We start from the raw sequence: 26,496 nt of genomic DNA on the forward strand, positions 1-26,496 counted from the left end.
ATCAAAGAGATATTTTGGAAGGACAAAGTGGAAACTGCTTTTCTACACCTCACATGTGAGTGGAGGCAGGAAGGCTATTGGTTTAAACGTCTCTTGGCTGGGAACAAAATGGATTTTCCCCTTTCCTTCTTTATGTGTATGTTGTTGCTAATAATTCACAAATATTTTCCTATTTACACCTCAATTCCCCCAAGTAAATGTTTAACCATGATTACACATTAAGAAAAATAAGAACTTACACTGAGAGTCTTAACCATGCCCCAGAATTGGTTTTCAGTGCATTATTGATCTCAACCCATTCGTTCTGCACAAGCATGTTATAAACTAGGTACACTCATCCTTATTTTACAGAAAAGTAAGCAGAGGGCTGGGGTGACTTAACCAGGGTCACCCAACTAAGACACCCACATAAAAATTCACACCCAGGCAGTCTATATCCTGCACCTGTTCCTTTGTCTATCATTTTATACCACTTTTAGTTCATAGGTCCTAGTGACTATTAATAAATAGAAGCTGCTTAGATTACCCAGTTACTTTTGATTTTCTCAGAGGAAGCCCAAGGTAGTCAGTAACTAGGAACTGCCATGAGAGTTTATGATAAATAATCAGTGAGGCGGAATAACTCATAAATGTTCTCTCTTGCTGTTAGGCTCTATAATATATGTACATTTCATTACATGACCCTATGCATATTTATTACTTTAGATGGTTTTCACCTGTCTGGTTTTAGCTAGATTATAAATTCTCTGAGGCAAAGTAGTACATACTCTTAATATTCAGAGCCTGGCACAGGAAAGCAGTGAAAATCCATTGATGCATTTTTAATGAACAAATCAGGTAATGAAGGGGAGCTTGGAAGAGCTTCTTTTAGTCACACAAATATTTTTCAGTTCTTTTCCAAATAGCCTGAGTTGGAAAATCTAAATCTAAAATATGTTTCAGGGCTTGGTATTTATTTCTCTTTTAGAAGATATTTTAAATACATTTTTATAACTTCAAGAGAAATGTATCCATATAGACATGATTCATTTTGAAAGGACCCTATGGAATCCATGGTATTAAGAATCTTTTTTTTTTTTTTAAAGAAAAGAACAAAATTTCTTACTTGAGCCAATCTCTGAACCAAAGGGCTGTAGCTGAAGGTTGATTGTGGTTCAGAGTTACCCCAAACTCTTGAACCACCATACTGAATGCTCCTCTCTCTCTCTTTCCATCAAGTAAATTCTCAAATACAACCCCTGCCTACTGGAAATGTCTGATATGAAATGTTAAAGCATAAATGCTGGTGGCCAGAGGCCCTATGCTGAAAGTCCCAAGAGGACTTCTGCTCTTGGTAATGGAGATTCAGTAATTTAGAACAAACCTCTGACTGAGGACAAATATAAGAGGTAGATAAAAATCTTTTAAAAACTGCTCTCAAAGGCACTGTTAGCTCTTGATAGTAAGCGAACAAGATCATGATGAATTATTGGGAGAAGATCTAGGAGAGAGAGCAGAAGCCCAGAGAGGTAAGCCCGGTAGTTGGGACCACTTCCCCTTTCGGAGTGTGGGTTGGTTCTAGAGGAGTTGGCTGAAGGGCACATTGCATATTGCATGTGACACATTGCAGGGCTTAATGCACCTGAGTTGCAGTGTGGAGCTCACCAACATAGGGATGAGCCAATATATAGAGGAGTGGCCTGATGAACCCAGTTCCTTTTGGGTTGGGAAAGTCTGCACCCTAGGAGCAAACTGAACAGAACCAGATTGTTCTCAAGGAGACTGCAATTCAGCTTCAAGCTCTCTCCAAGTCTGGTACTGGATTAGGTAGCTCCAAGTGTTGGCATCCGTAGATGTATAGCAGAAGCAAGCATAAATCCTTTCTGGAGGAAGGTGATATTATTCTAGTCCTCAAATTATTTTAGCAAACAATTTTTTGAAAAGAATGTTCAGCACACAATAAGAAATAACTAGTGCACAAGAAGAAAACAAGCAAGAGAAAAAATAGACAATAGAAACAGACTTACAGGGACTACAGAAATAGCACTTATCGGACGTAGACTTTAAAATATCTATGCATATGTGTTCAAGATGACAAAAGACAATATCAAGAATTTTGGCAGAGAAGTAGAACTATTAAAGGAAAAAAGGATATTCCAGAACTGAGAAATTTTTAATGTCGATTTTTAAAACTCGGTGATGTATTAAATAATAGATTACTCTGAAAAGCTAAAAATCTGAATTATGAACTGGTGAAAAGAAAATATCCAGCATAAAGCATGGAGAGACAAAACAATGGAAAACAGGAGAGTAGGAGACAGAGAAAATATAGTGAAACAGTATAACATACACATACGTGGAATCCCAGGAGAGGAGAGCGAAAACAAGGCAGAAATGATATTTAGAGATATAATGGCTGAGAACTTTGCAAACATGCTGAAAAATATTAAGCCATAGATTTTAAAAGTTCTATACCCCTAAGCAAATTACATTAAAAATATATTACACGGGGGGCTTCCCTGGTGGCACAGTGGTTGAGAGTCTGCCTGCCAATGCAGGGGACACGGGTTCGAGCCCTGGTCTGGGAAGATCCCACATGCCGCGGAGCAACTGGGCCCGTGAGCCACAATTACTGAGCCTGCGCCTCTGGAGCCTGTACTCCACAACAAGAGAGGCCACGATAGTGAGAGGCCCGCGCACCGCGAAGAAGAGTGGCCCCCGCTTGCCACAACTAGAGAAAGCCCTCACACAGAAACGAGGACCCAACACAGCCATAAATAAATAAATAAATAAATAAATAAATAAAATTTAAAATATATATATATATATATATATATATTACATGTATTTGTATAAATACACACACACACATACATCATCATCATCATCATCTCCATATCTAAGCACACTATTGTAAAAATACTAAAAAAAAAAAAAAGAGAGAAGATCTTAAATGCAGACTGAGGGGTGAAAAAACAATACATTCAAAGGAGTAACAATTAGACTTACAGCTGACTTCTTCATAAAAATAATGGAAATCATGGGCTTCCCCAGTGGCGCAGTGGTTGAGAATCTGCCTGCTAATGCAGGGAACACGGGTTCGAGCCCTGGTCTGGGAGGATCCCACATGCCGCGGAGCAACTAGGCCCGTGAGCCACAGCTACTGAGCCTGCGCGTCGGGAGCCTGTGCTCCGTAACAAGGGAGGCTGCGATAGTGAGAGGCCCGCGCACCGCGATGAAGAGTGGCCCCCACTCGCCGCAACTAGAGAAAGCCCTCGCACAGAAACGAAGACCCAACACAGCCAAAAATTAATTAATTAATTAATTAATTATTTTAAAAAAAGGTCCACATCAAAAAAATCTTAAAAAAAAAAAAAATAATGGAAATCAGCAGACAATGGAAAGAAAATAATAGCCAGCCTATATCCATGAAAATGTCCTTCAAGAATGAAGGTGAAATAGAAACATTTTCAAATAAACAAAAACTAAGAAGTAATTAACATCAGACCCACACTAAAGGAAATAGTAAATGTTATTCATGCAGAAAGAAATGATCCCACATAGAAGTTCAAAGATACAGTAAGGTATGAGCAATGGAAATGATAAATATGAGTGAATCTAAATGAATAGCCAAACATTTGATTTATAAAAAATATGGCATTGATGAGCTTTGGGAAAAGGAAATATTTTTCAATAATTGGTGTTAGACAATTATATCCATATAGAAAAAAAAATACTAAGCTGACTCCATCTCACATTATATGGAAAAATCAATTCTAGCTAGATTTGAGTCACAGGATAAAAGGTAAAACAATAAAATTTCTAAATTTGTGACCTTATGGTAGGGAATGACTTTTTAATAGGACATAAAATTCACTGACCCTAAATGAAAAAATTGATATATCTGACTAGATTAAAATTAAGACTTTGTTCTTTAAAAATTAGGTGGTCAATACCAGAAGATTGGAACTTCCCTGGCAGTCCAGTGGTTAAGACTTTGAGCTTCCATTGCAGGGGTTGTGGGTTCAATCCCTGGTTGGGGAACTAAAATCCCACATACCTCGTGGTGCAGCCAAAAATTTTTTTTAAATTAAAAAAAAATACCAGAGACACACCTACAAGAATTGAAAAAGGTTGCTCTGGGCAGTAGAAATTGGAAAGTGAGTGGGAACTGATGTTTTATTATAAGGTTTGTGATCCTGTTTGACTTTCAAAACTAATTATGTGAATGATTTTCATTACAGTAAGTCCCCTACATACAAACCTTCAAATTGCAAACTTTCAAAGATGCAAACGTGCATTTGCGTGTCCAATCACTTAAGTTAGTTCAAGTATCTGGCCTACATTGTCACATGTGTGCATCCTCTGAAAGTGGTTGTGCTTTTGTGTACTTTACTATACAGTACTGTATAGAGTACAGTATCTTTATTTCAAGCCCAGAGTGTCCTGAAGCAAGCATAAACAGCAGCAGTGATATAGCTGGTACTGTTAAGAAGTGCCAGGAATTGGAGGCCCAGAGGAAGGATGAAGAGAGACAAGAGGAAGAAGTAACTAAAGAACCGAAGAGATTCACGATACAGGAAATGGCAAGGGGGGTTTTCTTTATTTGAGGAGGCACTGTTAGTTTTTGAGGCACAGGACCCGAACTGTGCATGAAGGTTGCAGCAGCCGTTCAGAATGCAATCCAGTGCTACCGTATCATCTATGATGAGAAAAAAGAACTGCTTTTTCCCCAGACGTCACTGGATCATTTTTTCAGGAGTGTAGATAGAATTGAATCCAGCAAGGAACCAGAACCTGTGCCGTCAACGTCAGGCGTGAGTGAAATTGCAGCTTGTCCTCCGTCTCCTATTGCTGACGATCCTTCAGCTCTACCATCTCCCACCTCCTCTCCCTCCTCCAGTCAGTAACTCTTCTTGCCTGTTCACTCGATGCCAGCCCCTATATGCCAGCCGTTGTACTGTACTACTGTACTTTTCAAGGTACTGTACTGTAAGATTAAAAATGTTTTCTTTATTTTTGTGTTTTTTTAATGTATTATTTACATGAAAAGTATTATAAACCTATTACAGTATAGTACTATATAGCCTATTGTGTCAGTTGGGTACCTATGTTAACTTTGTTGGACTTACAAACAAATTGGACTTAGAACGCGCTCTCGGAACGGAACTTGTTCGTATGTAGGGGACTTACTGTGCAGAAAAGTTGTTACAGATGACAGCTATTATGATAATGGTTATAAATTTATATGCCAGCCTGAAAACATTCCACTCTTTGGAGCTATTGGACTAAGGCTCGCATTCTGCTAGCCGCACAACCGCCTCTTACTTATCTGGTACTTCGCTGTCTCCAGAGCGCTTTCTCAGATGATGAGGGGCTTCATTTGTCCCGCACTGCTTCTGAGGCTGTCCTGACTGTGGTCACTCTCCCCATTTTACAGACAAGGCAGTGGTGGCTTCAAGAGATGGAGTAACTTAGCAAAGTCCCATGGCCGGTTCCCTCAAATTTGGTGTGGAATCAGGTGGGGATAAATAAGGTGGTCACATGATTATTAATAAAGCAGCTGTGGCCAAAACCAAAAATAACTGACACCCAGTCCAGACCATATGCAACCAGACATGTTTCCTAAAACATGTTCAGAAGGAATATTCTGTGAACAAATGCTCTACAATCCAACACCAAATACTCCTTCTTAGAGGTTTTCATGTACACGTGCCATGTGGATCTCCAAGAAATTCTGCAGTTACAAAACCAAACAAACCTATTTAATCCATTATTTTCCAAACCTTGGGACCATGTGGTCTTTGTGGGCTGGGGAGACTCCCATTTACAGTGACGACTGTGAAACATAACTTGTGACACTGCGCTGGTGCCAGGTGAACCCTGGACAAGCAGGGGCGTGGTGGGCAGAGCCGCCCGGTTCTAGAACGGAGCCTGGGGGAGGGGATGGCTCCCCTCTGGGAACGATGGCATCTAAATCACGATGACACGGATTCTTCTGAGGAGTTCCTTTTAAAAATACAAGTTCTGTGGATATATGTATTATATACATATAGCTGATTCACTCTGCTATATACTTGAAACCAACACAACATTGTAAATCAACTATACTCCAATAAGAATTTTTTTTTAATTAATTAATTTAAAAAACAAGTTCTCTGGCCATCAGAGACAATTCATTTAGTGGCGCATAGAAATCTATATTCTAAAAAAGCTCTGCAAAAAAATAAATAAAATAAAAAATGAAAAAGCTCTGCAAGGAATTCTGATGTGTGTCCACATCAGAGTTTGGAAACTCTGCTGGGGCTCAGAAGCCCTGTCTGGACTTAGCATGTGAAAATGGAGAAGCTAGTCTCTAAATGTTTATGCCATTTCCTAAAAATAGCAATAAACAGTATTCAAGAATTGAAAACCATGATATCATCCTTAGAAATCACGGAGTCTCCTAATGAAGGCAACCCCTCACTAGCGTTCTTGGGCGGATGGCGTTTTTATCCCAGTGCTGTGTGTCACAGCTCCAATCTCACCCTCCTGCTTTCAGTACTGGCTCCTCACATCAGCTCCCAGCCTCTGAGGCCGGGCCGTGCCCTTGAAGTGCCCGGACTTGTGGTAGTGGATGCGAAGAGAGGAGGGAGAAAGCAGCCTACAGAGCATCGGGGGGCCCCAGCCGCCCGGGTCCACACACAGGACGCTGGCGAGGAACGAGCGTGTCACCAGCGCCATCTGGCGGCTTCTTCAAAACCCCGCTCTCCAGGCAGCAGGAAGGTCAGATTTTGGCATCTGGAGACGCCCGTGGTTACAAAGGCAGCCCTTCCGCGCAGGGCTGAGCATGGGCAAAATAACAGTTTCCTAAAGTTCTTCTTTCCATGACCCCTTTCTTTCTTAAAATGATTTATGTATTCATTCGTTCATTCAACAAACCTGTTTGCATATGTGCCGTGTGTCCCCCGCTCGCAGGGCTTACAAACTAGTTAAGAGATGCAGACAATTAGTAGACAATAAATACAAACCATTTCTGAATAATAAGTGCTATTTAGAGAATTAAGAGGGTGAGATGATCAAGTGGCCTTGAACTGGGTCATCAAGGAAGGCTCTCCGATGGAGTGAGAACGCGGTGAAGAGAAGTGGCCTCCCATGAGAAGGGCGCTCCTGGCGGACCTGGGATGTAGGAATAAGGAAAAGGCAGCGTCTGACTGTGACGGGACGGGGGGAGGGACAGAGGCGCCAGGGAGCCGGATCATATCGAGCAGGCTGAAGAGCTGGGATTTAACGTCAAGTGCTATTTGGAGGGGCAGTGGCCCGCAGCGGGAGAGGGAGAAGGGTTCTCCAGGTGCAGAGAACAGGGCACCACTGGGTGGCAAAGCAGGCAGCTCCCAAAGGACCTCCAGGTGGCATCGGCCACCAATCGTCAAGATTTCAGGAACACCGCACACCCTCAGGGCTCGGAGGGTCTTCACAACCCTGTTCTAATTACCCATCCAACATTCCCATCCCTCTTACAGCATCCTTGCTCATGGTTCTCATGTCTGATTGCCTCCACCATTTAGGGCCAATCAGAACAAGCCTACCTCCTTCTCCCCTGAGAGCCCTGTGTGTACGTGGGCTGTGACTCTCATGCTCGCCTCCTCCCTCCCAAGCCTCCCCTCTTTCACTGGGATGTGGGTGACAGGTGAGAGGAACTCGTTGCTGAAGAACTGAGGAGAAGCCAGCATAGATGATCAGGAACCTTCCTGGACAATAAGGAGGTCTTTGGACAAGCATCCCATTCTCTAAGATAGGGGACAAAAGGTGCTCATCTCTGTGAGGTGTAATCACACCAGAAAACCAAGGAAATTACCTTAAAGTAGGAAAGTGATGGTATTAGTGAAACCGAGCAGGACCTGTGGGGCCTTCCCGAGCACAAAAGCCTTCCTGCATCCCCTGTTTCTTGTTTGTAGGAAAAAGGTTTTCAGCCTCCTAGACCTTCCTTGAGTTCCAAAGGGCAGATTCAAACAGTTACTAATTAGAGGAGTGAGGGAATGCAGAAACAAAGGAAAGGCAGTGAAGAAACAATAGTGCAGAGATGGGGCAGAGTCCTGGTTCCTCCTCAAGGGATATACAGAACAATATATAACAATCTCTGAGTTCTTCTACAGTAACGAAGGCCTCCACCCAGGTGGAGGACGGTAACTTCAGACCGAGCGGACTGGTTGCAACCAGAAGGCTGATGATTGAGATTCCTGGATCACCACCCTGTGACCTCCCCACCAACCAGTCAGAGGGAGGTCATACACCCTGCAGAGCTCCCCACAAATTTTGCCCATAAAAACTCTTCCCTGAAAACCATCGGGGAGTTTGAGCTTTTTGAGCACGAGCCACCCTTTCTCCTTGCCTGGTCCTGCAGAAAACCTTTCTCTGCTCCAAACTGATGTTTCAGTTTGTTTGGCCTCATTGTGCATCAGGCACACGAATTTGGCTTTGGCAACATTCGTACACTATCCTGGAATACTCATATTAGGGTAGCAAAAAATTTTTTGAGTCCAACATTGGCTGCTTTTGGCTAGAAGCTATTCCTACGTGTTCTAGGTTTATTTAAGAGTTAAGATAGCCTTTGGCACCCTAATCATCATAAACCCTGGTAGGAAGAGAACTATTTCCCCCCATTAATCAGTATAAAACACTTGCTAAGTGGCATTGAGAGGAGCACCAAGAAAAAGGGTAGTTCCTACATCAGGAGGGGCCAGGCAACAGTGAAATCCAGAGCCAGGGCAGCTCCTTTCAGAGAGTTCCGGGGGCCCAGCAACTTTAACCTGTAGGGTCCAAGTAACATCAGTGAGATGGTTTCCTATACTTTCTATCCCCTTTAAGCTCCTGTAACTTAGAGAAGTGGATCACTCAGGCACTAACCCATTTACGTTTCTGGAGGCTATCATCCCTTGGTACATAGGTTACTCTGTATGTTTGCTGAAAACGATTCAAGCCTTGATTTTTCCTTCTTTTCCAAAGTTGCTGTGGCCTTGAGGAAAAGGGTTCATTACATCTTCTCAGGCCCACACTCTAAAATGCTTTGTAGGGTGGGTGTGAAAGTGGGAGGGAAGTCTTTCCTGGACACTTAGAACATCTCCATTCCTCTCTTCCAAGTAACTCCCCTTCACTACCTTGCAAGCAATTTTCAAATCTGACCTCCTTTAAAAAAGAGTTTCTGACGAATTCTGGCAGCATCTAGTCACTCTGGCAGTTGAATTTGAAATAACTTAAGCTAACTTGCTTTCCTTTTGGGGCCATCAAGCAACACTACTAGTCCAAACGCGCTTGTAACACATGGAAGCAAAGCAAACAAGTGAGGTTGGGTCCATTCTTGCCACTGAGGAGAGAGAACCGGTTCTATTCCAGTGTCCAGACTAAGGCTTCTGAGCTCACACGTTGCACTGCGTTACCATGGAGGACGGGCACCCATCGGTCATTTGTTCACTAGGCACTGAGGCACATATTCCGCTACGGCCCTGTTTACGGCGTGAGAATATAATAGTGAACAAAGTCCTTGTCCTCGCGGAGTGCGCATTCTCGAGGAGACACGGGTGTACATGTGTAGCATAGGAAAGCGGAGGAAGTGGGTTGAGAGCAGTACGAGATGCTATTTTAGATGGGGGGGGGGTCATTTCTAAGGTGGTGACACTTGGCAAAGATTTAAAGTGAGGGAGCAAGCCGGGTGAACACTGGGACCTGAGCGTGCAGGGGAGGGCCGCGCGTGCACAGGTGCGGCGAGGGGACGCGGCCCGTCTAGGGAAGAACCAGGCGCTGCGTGAGGCCGCAGTGATGGAGCGGGTGAGGGGTGGGCAGAGGGCTGTTTGACCCCAACAGCCCTCACAGAGCACCCGCCGCACCGCAAGCCGTCCTGCGTGTGTCGGGACTGAGCGAGGTACGCCGGCTCCTCACCTCCAGAGGCTTTTCTCCAGCCCGTGACCGGAGCCTCGTGGGCGCAGGGCCAGCTTCTTGCCACCGTCGAAGGTGCGCAGAGCGCCGAGCTGCCCGCTGCCCTGGGCTCGCCTCCTTCCAGGCGCGCGGCGGCCTCGCGGGGCCTGGGGGCGGCGGGGCCTGGAGACCAGCTCCGGTCCGGCCGTGCGCGGGAGCCCCTGCCTCGCCTTGGGGCCGCCTTCCAGCTCCTCGTCCAGGACCCTCCAGCCGCCACCCCGGGGACACGCGTCTCAGATGAGGCGGCTCAAGGTGGGCAGCCGGCCGCCGCACAGAAGATGTTCCCGGGAGAGTCGCCCGACCTGCGGCGGACTTGGCTTGAGCAGCAAGTGCACCGTTTTGGGGCGAAGGTACTGAGAGGTGGGTGACGTCACCACAGCATAAGCCTAGCCGAGCCTGAGGCAGGGGTGAGTTCCCTGCAAGTTCACAGCCCGGTGTCTTGGCCGGTCCAGGGTCAGGGTGTTCGCGACCTCTGAAGACCCCCTTTGGGCGGGCAGCACAGAAGTGATAAAAGTGCAGCCTCCGAGTCAGAGCGCTGGGGCCTGAATCCCCCAGACCTCCGAGGAACGAGCTCGGGCACACCACTGAAACTTTCTGGGCCTCAGTCTCTTTATCCGTCAAGTGGCATAAAAGTAACAAAGCTACTTGACATAACTGTTGGAAGGCCGAGTTAGTATTAATACATGTAAACGCCTAGAAGGGCCTGGTATATGGTAATCGACCAATAAATTGTTAGCACGATATTTGCCATCACTTCAGTCACTACACTCTCTTCTCTGAATAAGCATTTTCCTTCCACGGATCTTGAATCAAGAAAAATGGTCGTGTGTTTAAGAATAACGGAAAGACCCTTATAACTGACCCTAAGTTTTCCTTTTCAAAAGTGGAGAGACAAAGTCATCTAGCTTTAGCCACTCTTGCATAAAGCACGCTGTCTGTTTTCCCCTGTGATTCTTCTGCGGCAAGTCTGAGCGCGGCTCCTGTTCCGGCCACCGTGTGCTTTAACCAGCCCGCGAGCCGCTGGGGCCACACAATGAAGCCAGGCCTGCTGACAGCTGCTCCGTTAGTAGAGAAGGCACCGCTCCCTGGGGTCATGAGACCACTTCCCTGAGCTGCAGTTATGAGTCAATGGAATAGGACGGAGAGAACCCTGCTGTAGCACAGGACGGACGTAGCGTCATCAGTGGTCGTAACCCGGGCGATCTACGTAAAGGTGTCCACAAAACAACCGCCAAGGATCTTCAGAAAGCAAGGGCTTCCTCCACTGCCAGTCCCACTCCAAGTCTCACTCTGAAGTTTCCTTTTAACCACTAAATTACATCTTGCATCTCTACTGGTCAAGATTCTCTTCCTGCAAGATATATGTCAACTATGTGAAACCTTCCAGTTTTTCAGAAAAGTTGACCCAACTGATTAAATTCTTAATGATACAATTGTGTAAGCATAACATAACTTTCCCTTAACTGCTGTGCGGTCTTGCACCATCTCACAGTACAAAGCCTGGATAACTTTTATTGGGTACTTGCTCTCTTGTTAAGCCCTTTAGGAACATCTATTATCTAATTTAGTCCTCAGAGCAACCCCAAGGGGTAGGTAATATTATTATTATTCCCATTTTAGAGATGAGGAAGTCATGGCTTAGTATGAGTTTTAGAAATAGTTTTAGAAGGATTTAGTAGTTCAGTTAAGGGTTTTAAAACTAGTAGCAGTCGGGAATCAATCACCCAACCTTAAAGTCTGCTTGTATTAGAGCCTAAACTCGTGTCAGAAGTGCCTGGGTCTGGATCTCAGCTCCCTCACTCTTTACCAGCTGTACGACAGTGGGTGAAGAGTTGAACCTCTGTGTGCCTTGGCTTCATCTATAAACCCATGAGGAACAAATGAGTTAACAGATGTACAAGGCTTACAGCAGTGACTGGCACTGTATATAGTAAGCATAGTGTCACCATTGGCTGTTAAAAACATTTCTATACCATTGCCCACAACTGATAAAATACATGAAACTAAAAAGTCAAATAAGCTAATTATGTGCTGGTAGTTCTTGTAAAAGTTTTGGTGCGAAAGGAAAGCAGATCACTTGGTTCTAAGAGTTATTTGTTTCCCCTGAATACAGTATTTGAGTTGACTGTCTGAATAGCAATATGCGTGAACTACTCTTCCTAACCAGCCTGAATGGCTCACACCCAAGACTTGACTATGTAAGTATATAATGGGAGTTAATGGTATGGAGTCATGAGCATCTTACCAGTTTTAGAAAATGTTAAAGTGTTTTATATATTGCACGTCAGCCCAGTTAGACCTAATTTCTATGTGTCATTGCTATAAATAATTGAATCTGGGCTTAATGTGTAATCACCGGGGACAGAGAAATGAATGATAAACTTCTGTTCTAGCCATCACAAAAGTGACGGGGAGCCAAAGTGCAAATGCGAAAAAGTGGCGAAGCTCTATAAACTGGAACTGGTATTCCCTCTGCGAGAAGCCTATTACAGCTGCTGTCTAGTATTTCTCAACCACCTGTACCAGAATCACACAGTGGTTGCTAAAATTGTAGATTCCTGAGTCCAGTCCGAGACCTACTGAATCACTGTCTGGCGGTTGCTCAAGGAATCTTACATTTAACTGGCTATCCAGGTGCTTTATATGGATTCCAAAGTTTGAGAACTTCTTGCCCAGTTTAAAACATGAACAAGTGGCTGGGAAATCTCAGGGTGTTTTGCAAAATGTTTTTAGGAAATGAAAAAAAAAAAGGGCACTAATTGAATGACTTGATGACAGCTGAAGCTGTATGTGCCTGGCACTCCCTTCTCTCTTCCCACTGGAGTTCATGGTGGAGCTGGATGTCTTCTGTGGGCCAGCATTCCTCTATGGGGAGTTATTCACATGGAAAATGCCAGTCTGTCTAATCATGTAGCTTTCTCACAAAATGTCACACACAGGGAGAACTCTTTAAGAGTTTTTGTTTCATTCTCCCTTCTAAGCATCTTATATAATAATCTCACCTTCTGAAACTCGGCTACCCAAGTACCTTGTTAGGAGAAAAGAATCAGAGGCTCCAAGTAATGAAAAACAGATGACACAAAGTCCCAATCTTTCAGGGCCCCAGTTCAGAATTTTTTTTGCTCACCTATTTGACAAGCTTATTTATTTTGAATGGTTATTTAGAGGAAGAGGGAGTTTTACAGGTACCACGTAGTGGTAGCAGGCAGTGACAGCAGAAAGAAAAGGAGGATATAGGAAATTTAAAAAAAAAAAACAACAAAAAACCCGCAAGAACATAATAGGACAGCGGTGGTAGAGTATTTGGTATAGAAGCGAACATTTTATCTCAGTGTGTCCCAACGGTATCACTATCTTGTGGTATAGTGATCTATAGATGTAAATGGTGAATCGTTAGGTATACTGACAGCAAAGTTTGTGGTTTGAAATATATTCTGGAAATATTTTAATTAAAATATTTAAAATAAAAATTAAACCTCACAATTTTTTTTAAGAGGTACACTCTCAATTATGTGAGAAACATAGCAACTAAAATGTCTTATTTCAGGTGGATGCAGGTGCCCAAAGTTTTAATGTAATAGGGAGTCAGTATCACTTTAAAGTGTGCCTTTTCCCACAGGACCACGAATGACTAAAATCCCAAACACCACCAATGTATTTATCATTGATTCCTCCATGACAAATAAATACACATTTTTAAGAGGTAGGTACTATATTTTCATCAGTATGAAGGAAATTTGGTAATGAAATACTTGGTATTGAGAATTTCAGAAAATTAAGTAGAAGACCCAGTGGCAATGTCATACATGTCTTTAATCCCATCTGAGCAGTTTCCGTGGGAACACATGTTCAGGCTGGGAGTGTTTATTGAAAGCAGATGTTATATCTTGCTTCCGGTCTGGAGTGTGGTACACAGATATATAAAAGATGGCTGGCATTCCAGGGCCATCTGTACTAAACAGGCAACTTCCCTTTTACTGGCAAAAAGGGACAGGCCCTAATATTTTAGGATGAAGAATAATTTGTAATTTATCTTTCCTAGTAGGAAAACTAGGATTCCAATAGCTTAATATTGAAGTGTTTTGTTTTGTTTTTTTTCCTTCACAAAGTCCTGGTTTGATATGAAGCATTTCTTTTGAGAACGTTGGCACAGGAAGGCGTCTGGACCCCCATCAGGCAGGTGGGTTACTGGCAGCAGCTGTCACATTTGAATGCTTTATTTTTATCCACAAACCACCTGGCCACAGGTGACTGAGTGTAGGAGTTGATTCTTTTCTGGTCATTTCACTCTGCAAAGTACACAGGATGTCCAAGATGCTGTGTGGGAATCTTTAGAAATGTGGTTGCTATTCAGAGCCCCCTTCTGGGGAACCCTAAGAAGCCAGTTCAGCCTCCTGGACACTGCAAGTGTGGGAGCCAGGCGGCAGCCCAGTGCACAGATGCCTGAGGGCGGCCCTACGTGCAGCAAGTCTGCCCAGACCCTCCGGTGCAGGTCAAGGTTTCTGCAGTTCTAAAGGTACTGTCTGACCTGGGGAAGAGTCGGCCAGGCAGCGTACTGTGACAGATAAAAACAGGAGGCATTAAGTCCCTTCCCTCAAATAAAATAATATTCCTTTTGGTATAATAGTCTGTGTCATACAAATGCTAATCTTTTGGTCTGAATACCCCCAATTACCCCATCTATTTTGTTATAATTCATATTAGGTTAAAAAGGAAACACATACACAAGGAAGTCTGTTTTAACCTGAAATAATTTTGTTGATATCTGAATTGCTTTCAGTGGGACATTTGCTTTAAACCACAAGGTATCTCCATCTGGGTTATCAGAGTACAAAATCCCTTCTCTCCCCCCACCCCCATCCAAAACAAAGAAACAAACAAAACCCCAAACCCACAACTCAGCTTCAAATAACTTTTGAAGAAATGAGACTCTAAATATTTACATATGGGTCAAGAAATAAGTCACAAACTATTTACAAAAATACACAAGCTTATATGCATTAACAATTTACACCAGTTCACAAAAATATTAAAACATAAAAAAACACTATATAAATTAAAGTTAAGAACTCAGAAGTATGATCTAAGACTTCCTAGGATGCTTCTCTCATGCAGGTCATGGTTGAAAAATCAGATTTTGCTACCTTGGAATCTAAACTGTAAAACAACCATTTTTATTCTTTGAACACTAACAGCACTAATCGAGAAAGGAAAAAAGACCCTCTGTGCACACTGACATTAGCTTGCACACGGTTAAAATATACCATTCCTGACATTTCCGTAACACACAGTACTAAAAATCACATGCCTCTAACCATTTGGAATTAACTTTCTGACATCCTTTTGCTTTCTTCATTACTTCTTACACACACTGCTCAGACGATACTTTGCCAACATATTGAATGGGTGACTGATAGGGCTGGGAACAGATATATGGACTTTGCAGGCTCCTTTTTTAAACGAAAGGGCAAATTTCAAATTTACACTGTATATGTCTATTGCTGCTTCAGATGTGGTAATAACCTATTCTTCTACCCCCACTCACATTAATGGTCCCTCTTCTTTACAGGATTAGTCCTAGAACATTTCAACCTGACCCTTTTAAAAAATGCTTTGCCATTATAAAAACGTGCAGGCCCTATCCTGGGACCGTCCCCAGGGACTTGCATGTTTAGAAGGAAACTGACCACAGGAAGTGATAAGGCTCAGATGAAATTTACTGAAAGAAGATGGCATCTCCGGGGCTGTTAGCAAAGTCTCTGGCCAGACATCCAGGGAATATTTATTTCAATCAAACAAAGCTGTGGTATCAGAATTTTTCCAAAAAGGATAAAATCTGGAGACATGGCTATGAAAATACCAACAGAATTAAATTCTGGGTTTAATGCATAAGGCAGCTCCATTTCCTCATCATAATGCTCCATGTCAAAACAGTTACTCAATCTGTGAAGTCACACACAAGGTGAACCATGCTGAGCTAACCGGGTCACAGTGACCTGCCGTCTACCCACAATATGAGAAAGGGAAGGATACTGGCAAAGTCCTTCAAATAACTGAACCCAGAGTTAAGGCTGTACCTACACTAAGTGCAACAACTGTAGATTTTACCTAAAGTTTGTGTTTCACACTTATACCAGGAATTTGAGTCATTATTCTGTATTCAAAATATTTACCTGACATTTCTAAACCCACAGCACTTTAATAAAGTAACCGCCTTCAAGAATTAAGCTTAGTATTTATAAAATAGACCTTAGTTTCAGGAGTAAATAATGTGCATGACAAATCCACACATGTTAAAATTGGACACCTTCAGCCACACCCTTCTAGGCTCTCAGTTCCTAAAGCCATCTGTATCTCCGGGTCACACCAGCTCCACTTCCTAGTCTCCCTGCTGTTGGTGAGAGCTTACAGGGCTTGTATTATCGCAAGGGGACAATGGATTGCCTACTGACAAAAAGATGGCTGTGGTTGAAAAAATATTAGTGCTGCACATTCACCAAAGAGCAAATTCCTGCACAGAGCTCTTGATGTGTGTGTGCTAAATGGAAGTATCCTATCAGGTTCCCTACCATTGTGACTATATACCAGGTGGGTCTGCACCTTTCATCTAGAGGCCCGAATTTCTGCAGACCTTTTCCATAATTTTAGGATTTCTACCATGATCTTTATTGAATCTCTCTGATCAATTCTGGGGGAACGAAAGAAAACCTTACAGCATATTTCCACATATAGGTAAATGTGTTGCTCTTAAAACTTTATTATTTTCTAAATATAAACCCTTAAAATGCAATCACATGATATTTTAGATTAAAAAAAACTGGCATGAATCCTAATCTTTATACAATTTCACAGCAATAATAGCAGCATGAATTTAGCCTCTTAGAAGATTTTTCTTTGCTCTAAATAAAATTCCAAGTTTTAAAAAGCCAGAGCAGCAACCATCCAGTAAATGGAATGAAATTCTTCTAGTATCTTCTACAAACTGAGCATTTAAAACATGTGAATGTATAAAAATCAAGTATTATAAAGAGCTATGGAATGACATGACAATCTCAACTCGTTTTATAAATACAGGACTGCCTTCTAGTCTGGCATACGTGGTGAGGTGGGTTGAGAAAATGGAATGCAACTTTCAAAAGAAAGTCCTGGGTATGAACATGTTTAACATGTCTCCAGCGTTGTAAGGACTATACCTGAAATGCTGGTGTGGATGGCAATTACAGTAAGACTGTGATCGCACAAGGACAGAGGGAAGAAACAGTACGTTCATTCCTCAGGGTGTAAACGGTCACTGCCCAGAATTCCAGCAGGTGAAACGGGCTGTGCTAAGTGGTTATTGCAGGAACGCTCAGTTTACTAACAGATAACCTGTAGCTATTTTAAGAATTCCCAGGACACCTGGTTTAGAAACAAATTAACATGTAAATTTGTAATCATGATAAATTATGTGTTTATCCAGTCAAACCATGCTGTCTTGTTTTGTTTTTTAAATGAAAAACAAAAGTTGCTTCAGGAAAACAAATGGTGTGAAATATTTCACTAGGATCACAATTTACCAAATATTACTGAGAAAAAAAAAAAAAAACCTGAAGGCAGGCAGCAGCTTAGAACCACTGATGTCATTTTCTGGTACTAACAAAGGTCACTGACGTCCACCTAAGAAGTTTCTTTAATTCTAACTTAAAAATCCCTCTGCAGTGAGATGAGTCTCTTCACCGAACTGTGAGGAGAAACTATGGAAGGGTGTGAAAAGCATGGTTCAGCCCGGATCTGAGTGGTCTGACATTTTGTGATGACTATTAAATGCTTAAAGTCTTAATTCCTTTTTTTGTTATAATTTTCTAAATGTCCAATAGACTTATGTGAAGGATCAAGGAGAAGTTTTTCTCCACTCTAACATAACACACAGCCCCTTCTAAGACAGGGGGAATGAACTGAGAAAAGCGGGTGTCCCTCTAGGCAAGACGTGGCTACTGGGAAAGCAAGTGGGGACAGACAGGACACACAAAGACCTTCAGGGAAGTGGGCAGCAGCTGCTCTGAAGGACACAGAAAATGCTAGGAAGGACGAAGTCAAACTCAAATTCAGTTAAAGGCAGTCCTCAGGCTCTTACAAATCAGCCCTTATATATGGCAAGTATGGTCTGTAACAAATTTCTTTATGAGATTTTCAACACAGTGCTGTACAATCTTTCAGATCTTTAAATGACAAAAATGACACAGTCTGTAGATGGAAGAGGTGGTGATGAAGCAGGGAAGGGGGAAAAAGATGGCGATTTATTTTTCTTCTTATTTTTTAAATGTGGTCGGGGGTTTTGTAGCCTTTTTTTTTTTTTTTTTTTTTTTTTTTTTTTGGTTACTGAAAAAAATAGAACAGTCCACTGTCCAGCAGAGGCTGCTTCAACTCTATTGCTCCCGGGGCTCATTCCGCATGGACCTGTGTCTCAGAATGCTGCAAGGACAGCTCTGTGGGCAGGAAGGCACCCTGCCCCAGAGCTGTAGCGTATGTCCTGTTCTGTGGGTGGGGAAAGCTGGGGGGCACATACGTGCCCATCGCCGCTGCTCCGAAGCCTCCTCGCTGGTGCTGGGGCGGGGAGTGGTAGCCCTCCAGGTTATCGTACTGGGGCCCGACGGTCCCACTGCCCTGGCGCCTGCCGTGTGCTTGGTACTGGTACAGCACGCCGGGGTCCCTCTCCACGTTCTGGGTGTGGTGGAGCTTCAGGCTGTGACTCCTCTCTGGCTTGGGGGGCGGGACTGCTGACTGCGTGAGGTGTTCCCCCTCCTTGCAGCAGTCTCTGGAGTGTTTCTCTGGGGCTGCCATCTGCCTAGCCCGAGGCCTCTCCAGCTCCTTGGGGAGCCTCACCTCTTTGTGGTTCAGTCTTAGAGACTCCTGCCCTGATGGAACATATTTCCCTCCAGAGTTATGGTAGCTGACTGGCTCAGAAGTGTCCGGAATCCCTTTGGGCCCATAATCTAGCTGGCCGGCTCCCTGCGGGTAAGGTGGCCCGTTTTTTGATTCACACAGCTGCCTATGGCTTCCTTCCTGACGTGCCCTGTGCTCGGGGAGACTGCAGCCCATGTCGTGCAGCTTCCTGTTCCTGAGGCTACTCTGCTTCTGAGGGAGGGTCGGCTTCTCTGACTGCCCATTGCCGTGTCCTCCGTGGTGGTGGGCTCTGTCGAACTCTGGCTCCAGATGCTTCCTATAGAGGCGGTCATCTCCCTCGGGACTGAGGGCCTTGGCTGGGTGCCGCCCCTCCTTTCCTTCTGCCACCGAGAGAAGTCCAGTTTTCCCAGGATCTGATTTACTCCGCAGGTGGATGACATAGATCCCACCCAAGTCGTCTTGCACCGCGGGGGTCATGTTGTCATACTGGGACATAACGGGCCCTTTCACCTTCTGCCGCGCACGGCTCTCCCTCCGGATGGACTGCAGGCGGTATTTTTCCATGTCCTCAAAATCCCATGAGGTGTAAGTGTGCTTTACGTCGGCGACTGGAGGCATGTTGACTACACTGTGGTCATTAGCAGAGAAACAGCCAGTCACGTTGGCCCGGGGACGTGCAGGAAAACCAGCGTAGCTGTACACGTTCTTTCCTTGCAGCCTAGGATTGTAGAAAGCAAAATCGCGGTTGGGCAGGCGGTGAAGGGGCCTCAACTGCACCGTGCTGTAGGCGTCCACGTCACACAGGGCCCCGTCTGGGCTGTAATAGGAACCAGAACTGGAATAGGGGCTGTAGCGGTAGTGCACCCGGCCATTCTCAAAGTAAGGCTGGAGCTGAGTCACGTGATAATCTGAGCGGGCCTGGGAGGACTGATATGGCTTATACTGGTACAGGGGTCTTGGGCAGTAGGCTGGTTCATCATCTGGGGGCACCTCTGTCCTCGAAATGGGGACAGAGCGAATCATGGACGACGGAGGGGTGTGGAGAGACTGCACCCTGCGGATGGTGGGGTACAGGGGCATTTCTTCGGAGTAACAACTGCCCCTAACGGAGGAGCTCAGAGCGGACACGTATTCGGCCCGGCTGCACGGCTTCGGGTGGTGTCCAGACACGTTTCTTCCCGGGGCCACGTACGTGTTGTACCGAGGACCCGCGGAGGCCGGTGTCTCCGATCTGGAACCGCACGCTTGGCGCTGCTCCACTCTGCCGTGATGAGGGGGAACGCTCTGGGGGCGGTACTGGCAGTCTGGAGTCAAACTGAAATGCAGACAGTTTTCTGGACCAAAGGGATTGGTGGAGACATCAGGCCTAGCAAAGGTGGAATAAGCAGTTTTCTGAGAGGCAAGCTTGGCTTGCGGGACAGGGAGTGGTAAAGGCAAAACGTCCTCCACGGAGGCCGAGGAAGTCGTGACAAAGGGATGGTGCCCAGAGCTGCTGGACGTGTCTGCGCCGCCGGAGTGGATGGCAGCGGTGATTTTATTCTCCACGGTCCTGGTGGGGGGCCCCGGGGTAGGGAAGCCACAGGAGTGCACGGGGATGGGCTCGCCACGCAGGTGCAGCGGGGGGGCCCTGGCGCCTTCCCGCACCTTTTCGGGGAGGCTGGGCTGGGAAGCAGGGGCAGAGGCGGCACACTGCGCAGCTGCCCCGCCGTCGCCGACCAGGACGGGCGTGGGCTCACCCAGGGCTCTGGGTTCAGGCGGCCTCTCTGGAGCCAGAGCTACTCCTTGAACCTATTGAAAGATGAAAACATTATGAGTTTGTTTTTTCTGCTCCCCTCTATGGAATCAAACGCTATTAAATTCACAACTCACAAGGTGAGGCCATTTGGGCAGCAGCTTGAAATTTCCCAAGCTGTGCGGATACCCTGGACAGGACAGAGACCTGCCTGTCCCCACTGCCTTCTTTTCAGCCATCTGGTGTAGCAGCCATCCCACCTTTGGAGAGCTGTTCCAATTTACGAACGACAGGTTTTCAACGTGAGATGAGGTGCCCATGACACTATCTTACTGTGCAGACCAAACAGAAGTTTAGCCAAATAACCACCAGGTTAAACACATACACCTGGTCTACCTGTGTAGCTCAGTCTCAACACCAAGAACATTCTGTTAAACAAGAAGCATTGATTCTATCTGGAGAGGTTTTTAAAGTGACTCACGGCTGCCCAGTGGACAGTTTTCAGCCCCAAGTCCAGGGAAGGACAGGAAGGGACTCGTCTAGGTGGCATCCAACAGCCCCTGTCTCTCCCTCCCTCCTTGTGCTCCAGCTGGTCTGTGGCAGCAGAAGCCAAACGTGGTCCTCACTGCAGGGCTGCAGGCACGCTCCCCTTGAGCAGCAGCCACTAGAACGAGCATCCCGCACAGAAGACTAGATAGCGAAGTCCTTTTAGTTCAAGGTGACCACAAAAACCCTTAGCATTCTGCGTATAACATTCTCTCATCAAAACAGGTGCTTAACTATAGAACAATCTGCTGGTTAACGTTGAGAAAATAACAAAAAGTCCTAGGACACTGTCACCTCTGATACTGCTAAAAAGTCTGTAAGGCAGAAAGTCTTTCAAATGTCCTGAGAATACAGCGCTTTGGTAGTGCAGACGTGAGTAACTGGCAGACATGGTTGGACGACTTGCCCAGAGCCACAGTGAATCAGTGACGGAGCCGGGAAAGCCCTGCAGCCCTGACACCTAAGGCCCGGCTTGACTCGTTCGTTCACAATCTCTTCGTACTTTTATGAAGAAACTACCTACATGCTTGGGAACTAAAGGGAGCAGGTATCGTTCAACTAGAGCCATCGAGTAACCACGCCTTTTTCAGAGGAAAACCAGCATCACAATAAAGGCAGATGCCAACCTCAACTGGGAAATGCTTCATGGAAACCTGCCACAGGACTTCAAGGCAGATGTCAGATCTCACTCAAGATAACAACACACCCTGCTGGAAAGTGACATACCTTCGGAAAAATACACATTTCCCCTTGCTGACTTCCCCCCTTCTTACCTTGTGGGCGTTGCTTAGTCCTATACTGGCTGCGGCTTGTACCTGCCCCAGGACTGGGAGCTGCTCTGAGGGTCTCTGGGAAGGAGGCGGGGGGAGGGGACGATGAGTTCTGTGACCGAGCTGGAGGGTGGCAGCGGTGAACCCTGCTGCGCTGGGCTGTTCGACCACATCCCAGTTGGCTTCCCTGGCGCTCACGTCAGCTGCTGCTGGAGCAGTGGTCATGTACGCCACGGGGGCTGTGCTGGTATTCTCTTCAGGGGACCCAGAAGGAGGGTAGATTTTGTCCCTAGGCAAATTAGAAGGTGCGGGAGCTTTGTCTGCAAGTTCTGAAGGGTGATGGGGCTTATCCACACTTGCGCCAAGGTAAGAAGGAGGCTGATCTCCACTGTAGAAATGAAGCTGACCCTGGTCCACAAAGGAGACAGTCGGCATACTGGTCTTCACAGGCTGGGCTTCAGGGAAACTCATGTGATCATCAGACTCAGAATCTGTTAAGGGAGCTGAAGCGACCCTGGCCTTTTCTGGGTCCCCAGATAAATAGATTCGAGGCGGCTGATTGCCTGGTATGTCTGCTGGGTGTCGTTGCTCCCCAGATTCAGTGGCGCTGGAATGGGTATAAACCCCAGTAGCTGCCGTATCCGGTGCTGGCTGGTCACAGTTTCCGGAGGCCTTGGTCTGGAGGTGGAAGTGCTCAGCTGGCCTATCGGTTTGGAAATAGGCTTTATCTAGGGTAGCACTAGAGTAGGCAGTGGGCAGTTTCTCTTCGGTCGCGGCCACTGCTGCGTCTCCGTAATGTGTACAAGCAGCCTGGGCAGCGCCCGGTCTCTTCAACGACTGGGTCGAGGCTTGCTGTGCAGACTCAGCTAAGGCCAGCGCCAACAGGCGGGCAGCATTTTTCGGAGGCGGTGGTGGTGGGATAAGAGAGACTGAACTTACAGGAACGGAATCCTGAGGGGGGTCATGGGTATCTGCTCCTGGTGGGAAATTGGGAAAAAAAAATGAAAGTGAAAAGGTAGCTTGTGTTATCCTATACGGAAAGCCAAACATTCCCCATTTCATCACTAAAAAAATTGGGGGCCTTCCATATTTCAAAATGGCAATCCACGATCTTCTATCCCACATGCAAATGCTGTAGAAAACACATCTGGTTCAGAAGGAAAACTAAAACAAAGAGTGTTTAAGACTGCAATCTCCTCTTGGATTGCTACAGAGATGGGGGTGAAGCAGGTCCCTCACCTGGCTCAGAAAAGATTGCTTAGAAAACAAGCTTCAAGTGCTTGCAGATTGTTATTAAGAATAGTTTTTATATTTGATGGTGTAGGCTGGCTGGTTAACTTGTAAGGCTATAATATAGGTGTTTTATCAGAAGACAAAACAGAATCAAGAGCTACGAAGTTGTGCAAAAATTATCCAGGAATTCTGACTGTCCAAGGAGATAAGGGGACTTTATGAAGGTCTGAAGCAGGACCACTGGCCCTTTGGGGGATTTTTTGTTTGACTGATTTTAATTTAGGGCTTTGAGCCATCAGCACCACCTAGAAAAACATTCTGTTTGATTAAAGGCTAGCTGTGGAGTAAACTTCTCTCTTAAAAGGCACAGTTGGCACACAGGATTGAAGATCCCTCTTAGCTTACAGAAAGAATGGAGGAAAGCAAATGGTACCTGTCTGAGCCTGTCCAGAAGGTACAGCCTTACTCTGACTGCTTGAGGCAGGTTCCTCCTTCCCTGGCGGGTCTGCGTCTGCAGCAGCCACCTGGTCCAGGGGCTGGACTTCAGACTCACACCCTTCCTGGGCCTCTCTCTCGTTTGCTTTTATCTTTACTACCTGGGTGGGGGATCTATTTATGACATCACTTTCTTCGCCACTTTTGTTCCAGGCCGGAGAAGGTGCATTCTGAGCTGCTGTGTTTGCGACAGTACCGATGACTTCTGACACCCGAGCGGGAAGGGTCACTGAAATTGGCTCAGATATGTTCAGAGAGGGGGATTTACTTAATTTCCGTCCAATCTTTGGAGAGAAAGCATAGACGACCTTTTCAGTGAAAGAGGCTGGCTTAGATGACTTCTCTTCAGTTGGGCTCAAGTCCAGGGTAAAGAATGGACTCAGTTTCTCCTGAAGAGGAGAGACAGGTTCAGAACTTGCAGTACTTCCTGGAGTCTGAGACTGGCTACCACCTGCTTCCGTGTCCTTTCTATTGGTACTCTGTTTATCCTTGGAGTATCCCAATGAGTCTAGAAAGGAAGCCCCGCTCTCCAGACATTCTGATTCGGCCTTAGGAGGACTGCACTGAAATGACATCGGATCAAAATCCAGGCTGGCTACCCCGATGTCTGGTGGGCTCAGATCAACATCCTCAGCTGAATGAGGAGACACGAGAGCCGGAATGTGCAGCAGCCCTACTTCCTCCTCACTTCCGTGGCTGTGAGGCAGATTATCGTAGGAATTACAGCGGTTCCCCAGCATCTCTCCATTAAAAGAGGCACTCAGGGCATCACTGCTAGATCTGGGTCTCCTGGGTCGGAACAGCTTGGAATCACCTGGTAAAAATGGATACAGTATCAGAGTATGAATGTCACAGGATACACGGTGCCGTGACAAATCATCTACTTAGTACAGCAGAAACATACCATATACAGTAAGAAAACATAATTGTCTCTTGGGGCACACAGACGGAACTCCCAAAGCAAATGCTAAAGAACAAACACATTTGATACAATCAGAGGGAGAATGCATTTGATGGTTTCAATAGGAAAAAGGACTCAAAAGTCTTAGATTCTATTACTAGTCCAACACTGACTCTTGTGACTTTGCCCAAGTTTTTCATTTCTTTTTGTCTGATTTTATCACTGACCTCACACATGATGTGTGAGGTAGAACTAACCACTTTAAATGGTACTTTGGATGTACAATAGCAAAAAGGGTTTTCTGTTTGTTTTTCTGAGGAAAAATCCTCATACCCAAATTTCTACAAAATTGAACTTCTCAGAAAGAAGTGTTTACATATATTTAGTGAAGGATTCCTTTCAAATACTTAAAAATATATTTTTTTTCTTTAACAAGAACAGGCTTTAAGTTCCTCAAGGAGAGGCCTTAAGAGTGGTAGAGTATTACCTGATTTTATGATACTGCTAAACATCCAACTGGTAAAAGAAGTCCTCTATCTCATTATTCTATTACAATGATTAGAATTGCCATAGTGAAAATGTACTATAAAGAGGCACTGTCTTAACACAAATACATCCACTAATGTGTTGACCACTTATAAAAGTAATCCCTACTCAAATATTATTTGCTGCTTAATACAAGCACCTACGCAGCCCACTGCATTGTTTTTGTGAACCATTCTCTTAACTTCAGTGAAATGGAAAATCTTGGAAAACCAGTAAGATGTCAGACACCCAACAGAAGTGAAATGCGAGGATCTGTTGAATCACAAGCAGAGCCATCGGTCAATAAGGACCTGGCAGTTAGAAGTTATAAATGAGGATGAGCAAGTTGACCGGAAGGAAGACACCCCAGGAAACTTCAAAAGAGCACAATTTTAATACCAGTGGATTAAGAAAAGTCCGTGGGAAATCAATGCAGCTCTTGATTATTTTTGTAACAAGGGCCTTTTTTACCATACTGCTGTACAAGCCAAACGTGACGTGGAGGACGTCCTATTTGCTAAACTACATGGTTTTGTCAAAAAAGTTCTACCTCCCTCCAAGTCAACGTGGAAGTAATCTTTGTTCATTCTAAAAATTAGTACAGAGTTGCAACTATAACCCGACTTACGCTAAACGGAAGCTAAAAAGTTATTTTCAAAATTTTTTAGTTTTGTTCTTCAAGTTGCGATCAAATCCTTTTGTACTATTTACCGTAAAATTTCGGCCCCCATTTTAAAGCAGATTCACTTTAAGTTGCCTTTTCCTGGTACTAATCATCCTCAGATAATGAGGGCTGCCTCTAACCAAAGTGATGCATGAGATTTAACGTCAGGTTAAATTGGCAAGACAAAAGACTAGTGGTCTAAACATCAAAACTGCTTAATTTTATACTTTGTAACAAACATTGTGCTCTCATTGTGAAATTTAAAGAAAGAAATACTATTAACACCATTTTCCGCTGGGCATTAATAAATATAAATGGTTAACTTAAAACACTTCACCTATTTTTATGTAAATTGAATAGCAATCATGTCAAAAGTGAAGAAATTAAAGACTGGTACCATATTAAAACATCAATGGACAATGCTAAATATCAATAGATACTAGTATTTTTAGGAAATTATAGTCTATAGCCTATTTATTAAGCATGTATTTATAAAATATACTTAATTGTGTGTCCTTTTATGAAATATATTCTAGAATAAAACAACTGATGCTTTAGTCTCACCATCGGCAGCGTGGAGGGAAGAGAGGGACTCCTCACTCTTAGCTGAGCGCAAGGTCCCTTCTGCTCTGCCACCTGAAGAGTCGAAACCAAACAGTGTCAGGCTTTATCCACCGTTACATATGTACTGAAAGGGAACAGTGCTTTTCTGTGCACATATTTAAACTTCCAAGAGTAACCATATTTTTGCAACCATATTCAATTTTGCATTGTATTTTATAATGTGTTGTACTGTTTTCTCAAGTGGTTTCCTATG

At 44.7% G+C, this 26,496-nt stretch overlaps 1 protein-coding gene across 6 annotated transcripts in view; it reads right to left on the minus strand.

Annotated features, from left to right (window-relative positions):
* Nucleotides 1-14,663: 14,663 nt before the first annotated feature.
* The window catches only part of ARHGAP32 (Rho GTPase activating protein 32), a 282,949-nt gene continuing 271,116 nt past the window's right edge, over nucleotides 14,664-26,496 (minus strand). For all 6 annotated transcript variants that reach the window (XM_057552728.1, XM_057552731.1, XM_057552730.1 and 3 more), the window contains 4 exons: nucleotides 26,244-26,315; nucleotides 23,528-24,403; nucleotides 21,865-22,838; nucleotides 14,664-20,601 (listed from right to left, as the gene is read on the minus strand). In XM_057552728.1, coding sequence (XP_057408711.1) covers nucleotides 18,352-20,601; nucleotides 21,865-22,838; nucleotides 23,528-24,403; nucleotides 26,244-26,315 — 4,172 coding nt within the window. In that variant the 3' untranslated portion in view covers nucleotides 14,664-18,351. The remainder of the gene's footprint in view (nucleotides 20,602-21,864; nucleotides 22,839-23,527; nucleotides 24,404-26,243; nucleotides 26,316-26,496) is intronic.

The sequence above is a fragment of the Balaenoptera acutorostrata genome, chromosome 9 (genome assembly GCF_949987535.1).
Source record: "Balaenoptera acutorostrata chromosome 9, mBalAcu1.1, whole genome shotgun sequence".
NCBI lineage: Eukaryota > Metazoa > Chordata > Mammalia > Artiodactyla > Balaenopteridae > Balaenoptera > Balaenoptera acutorostrata.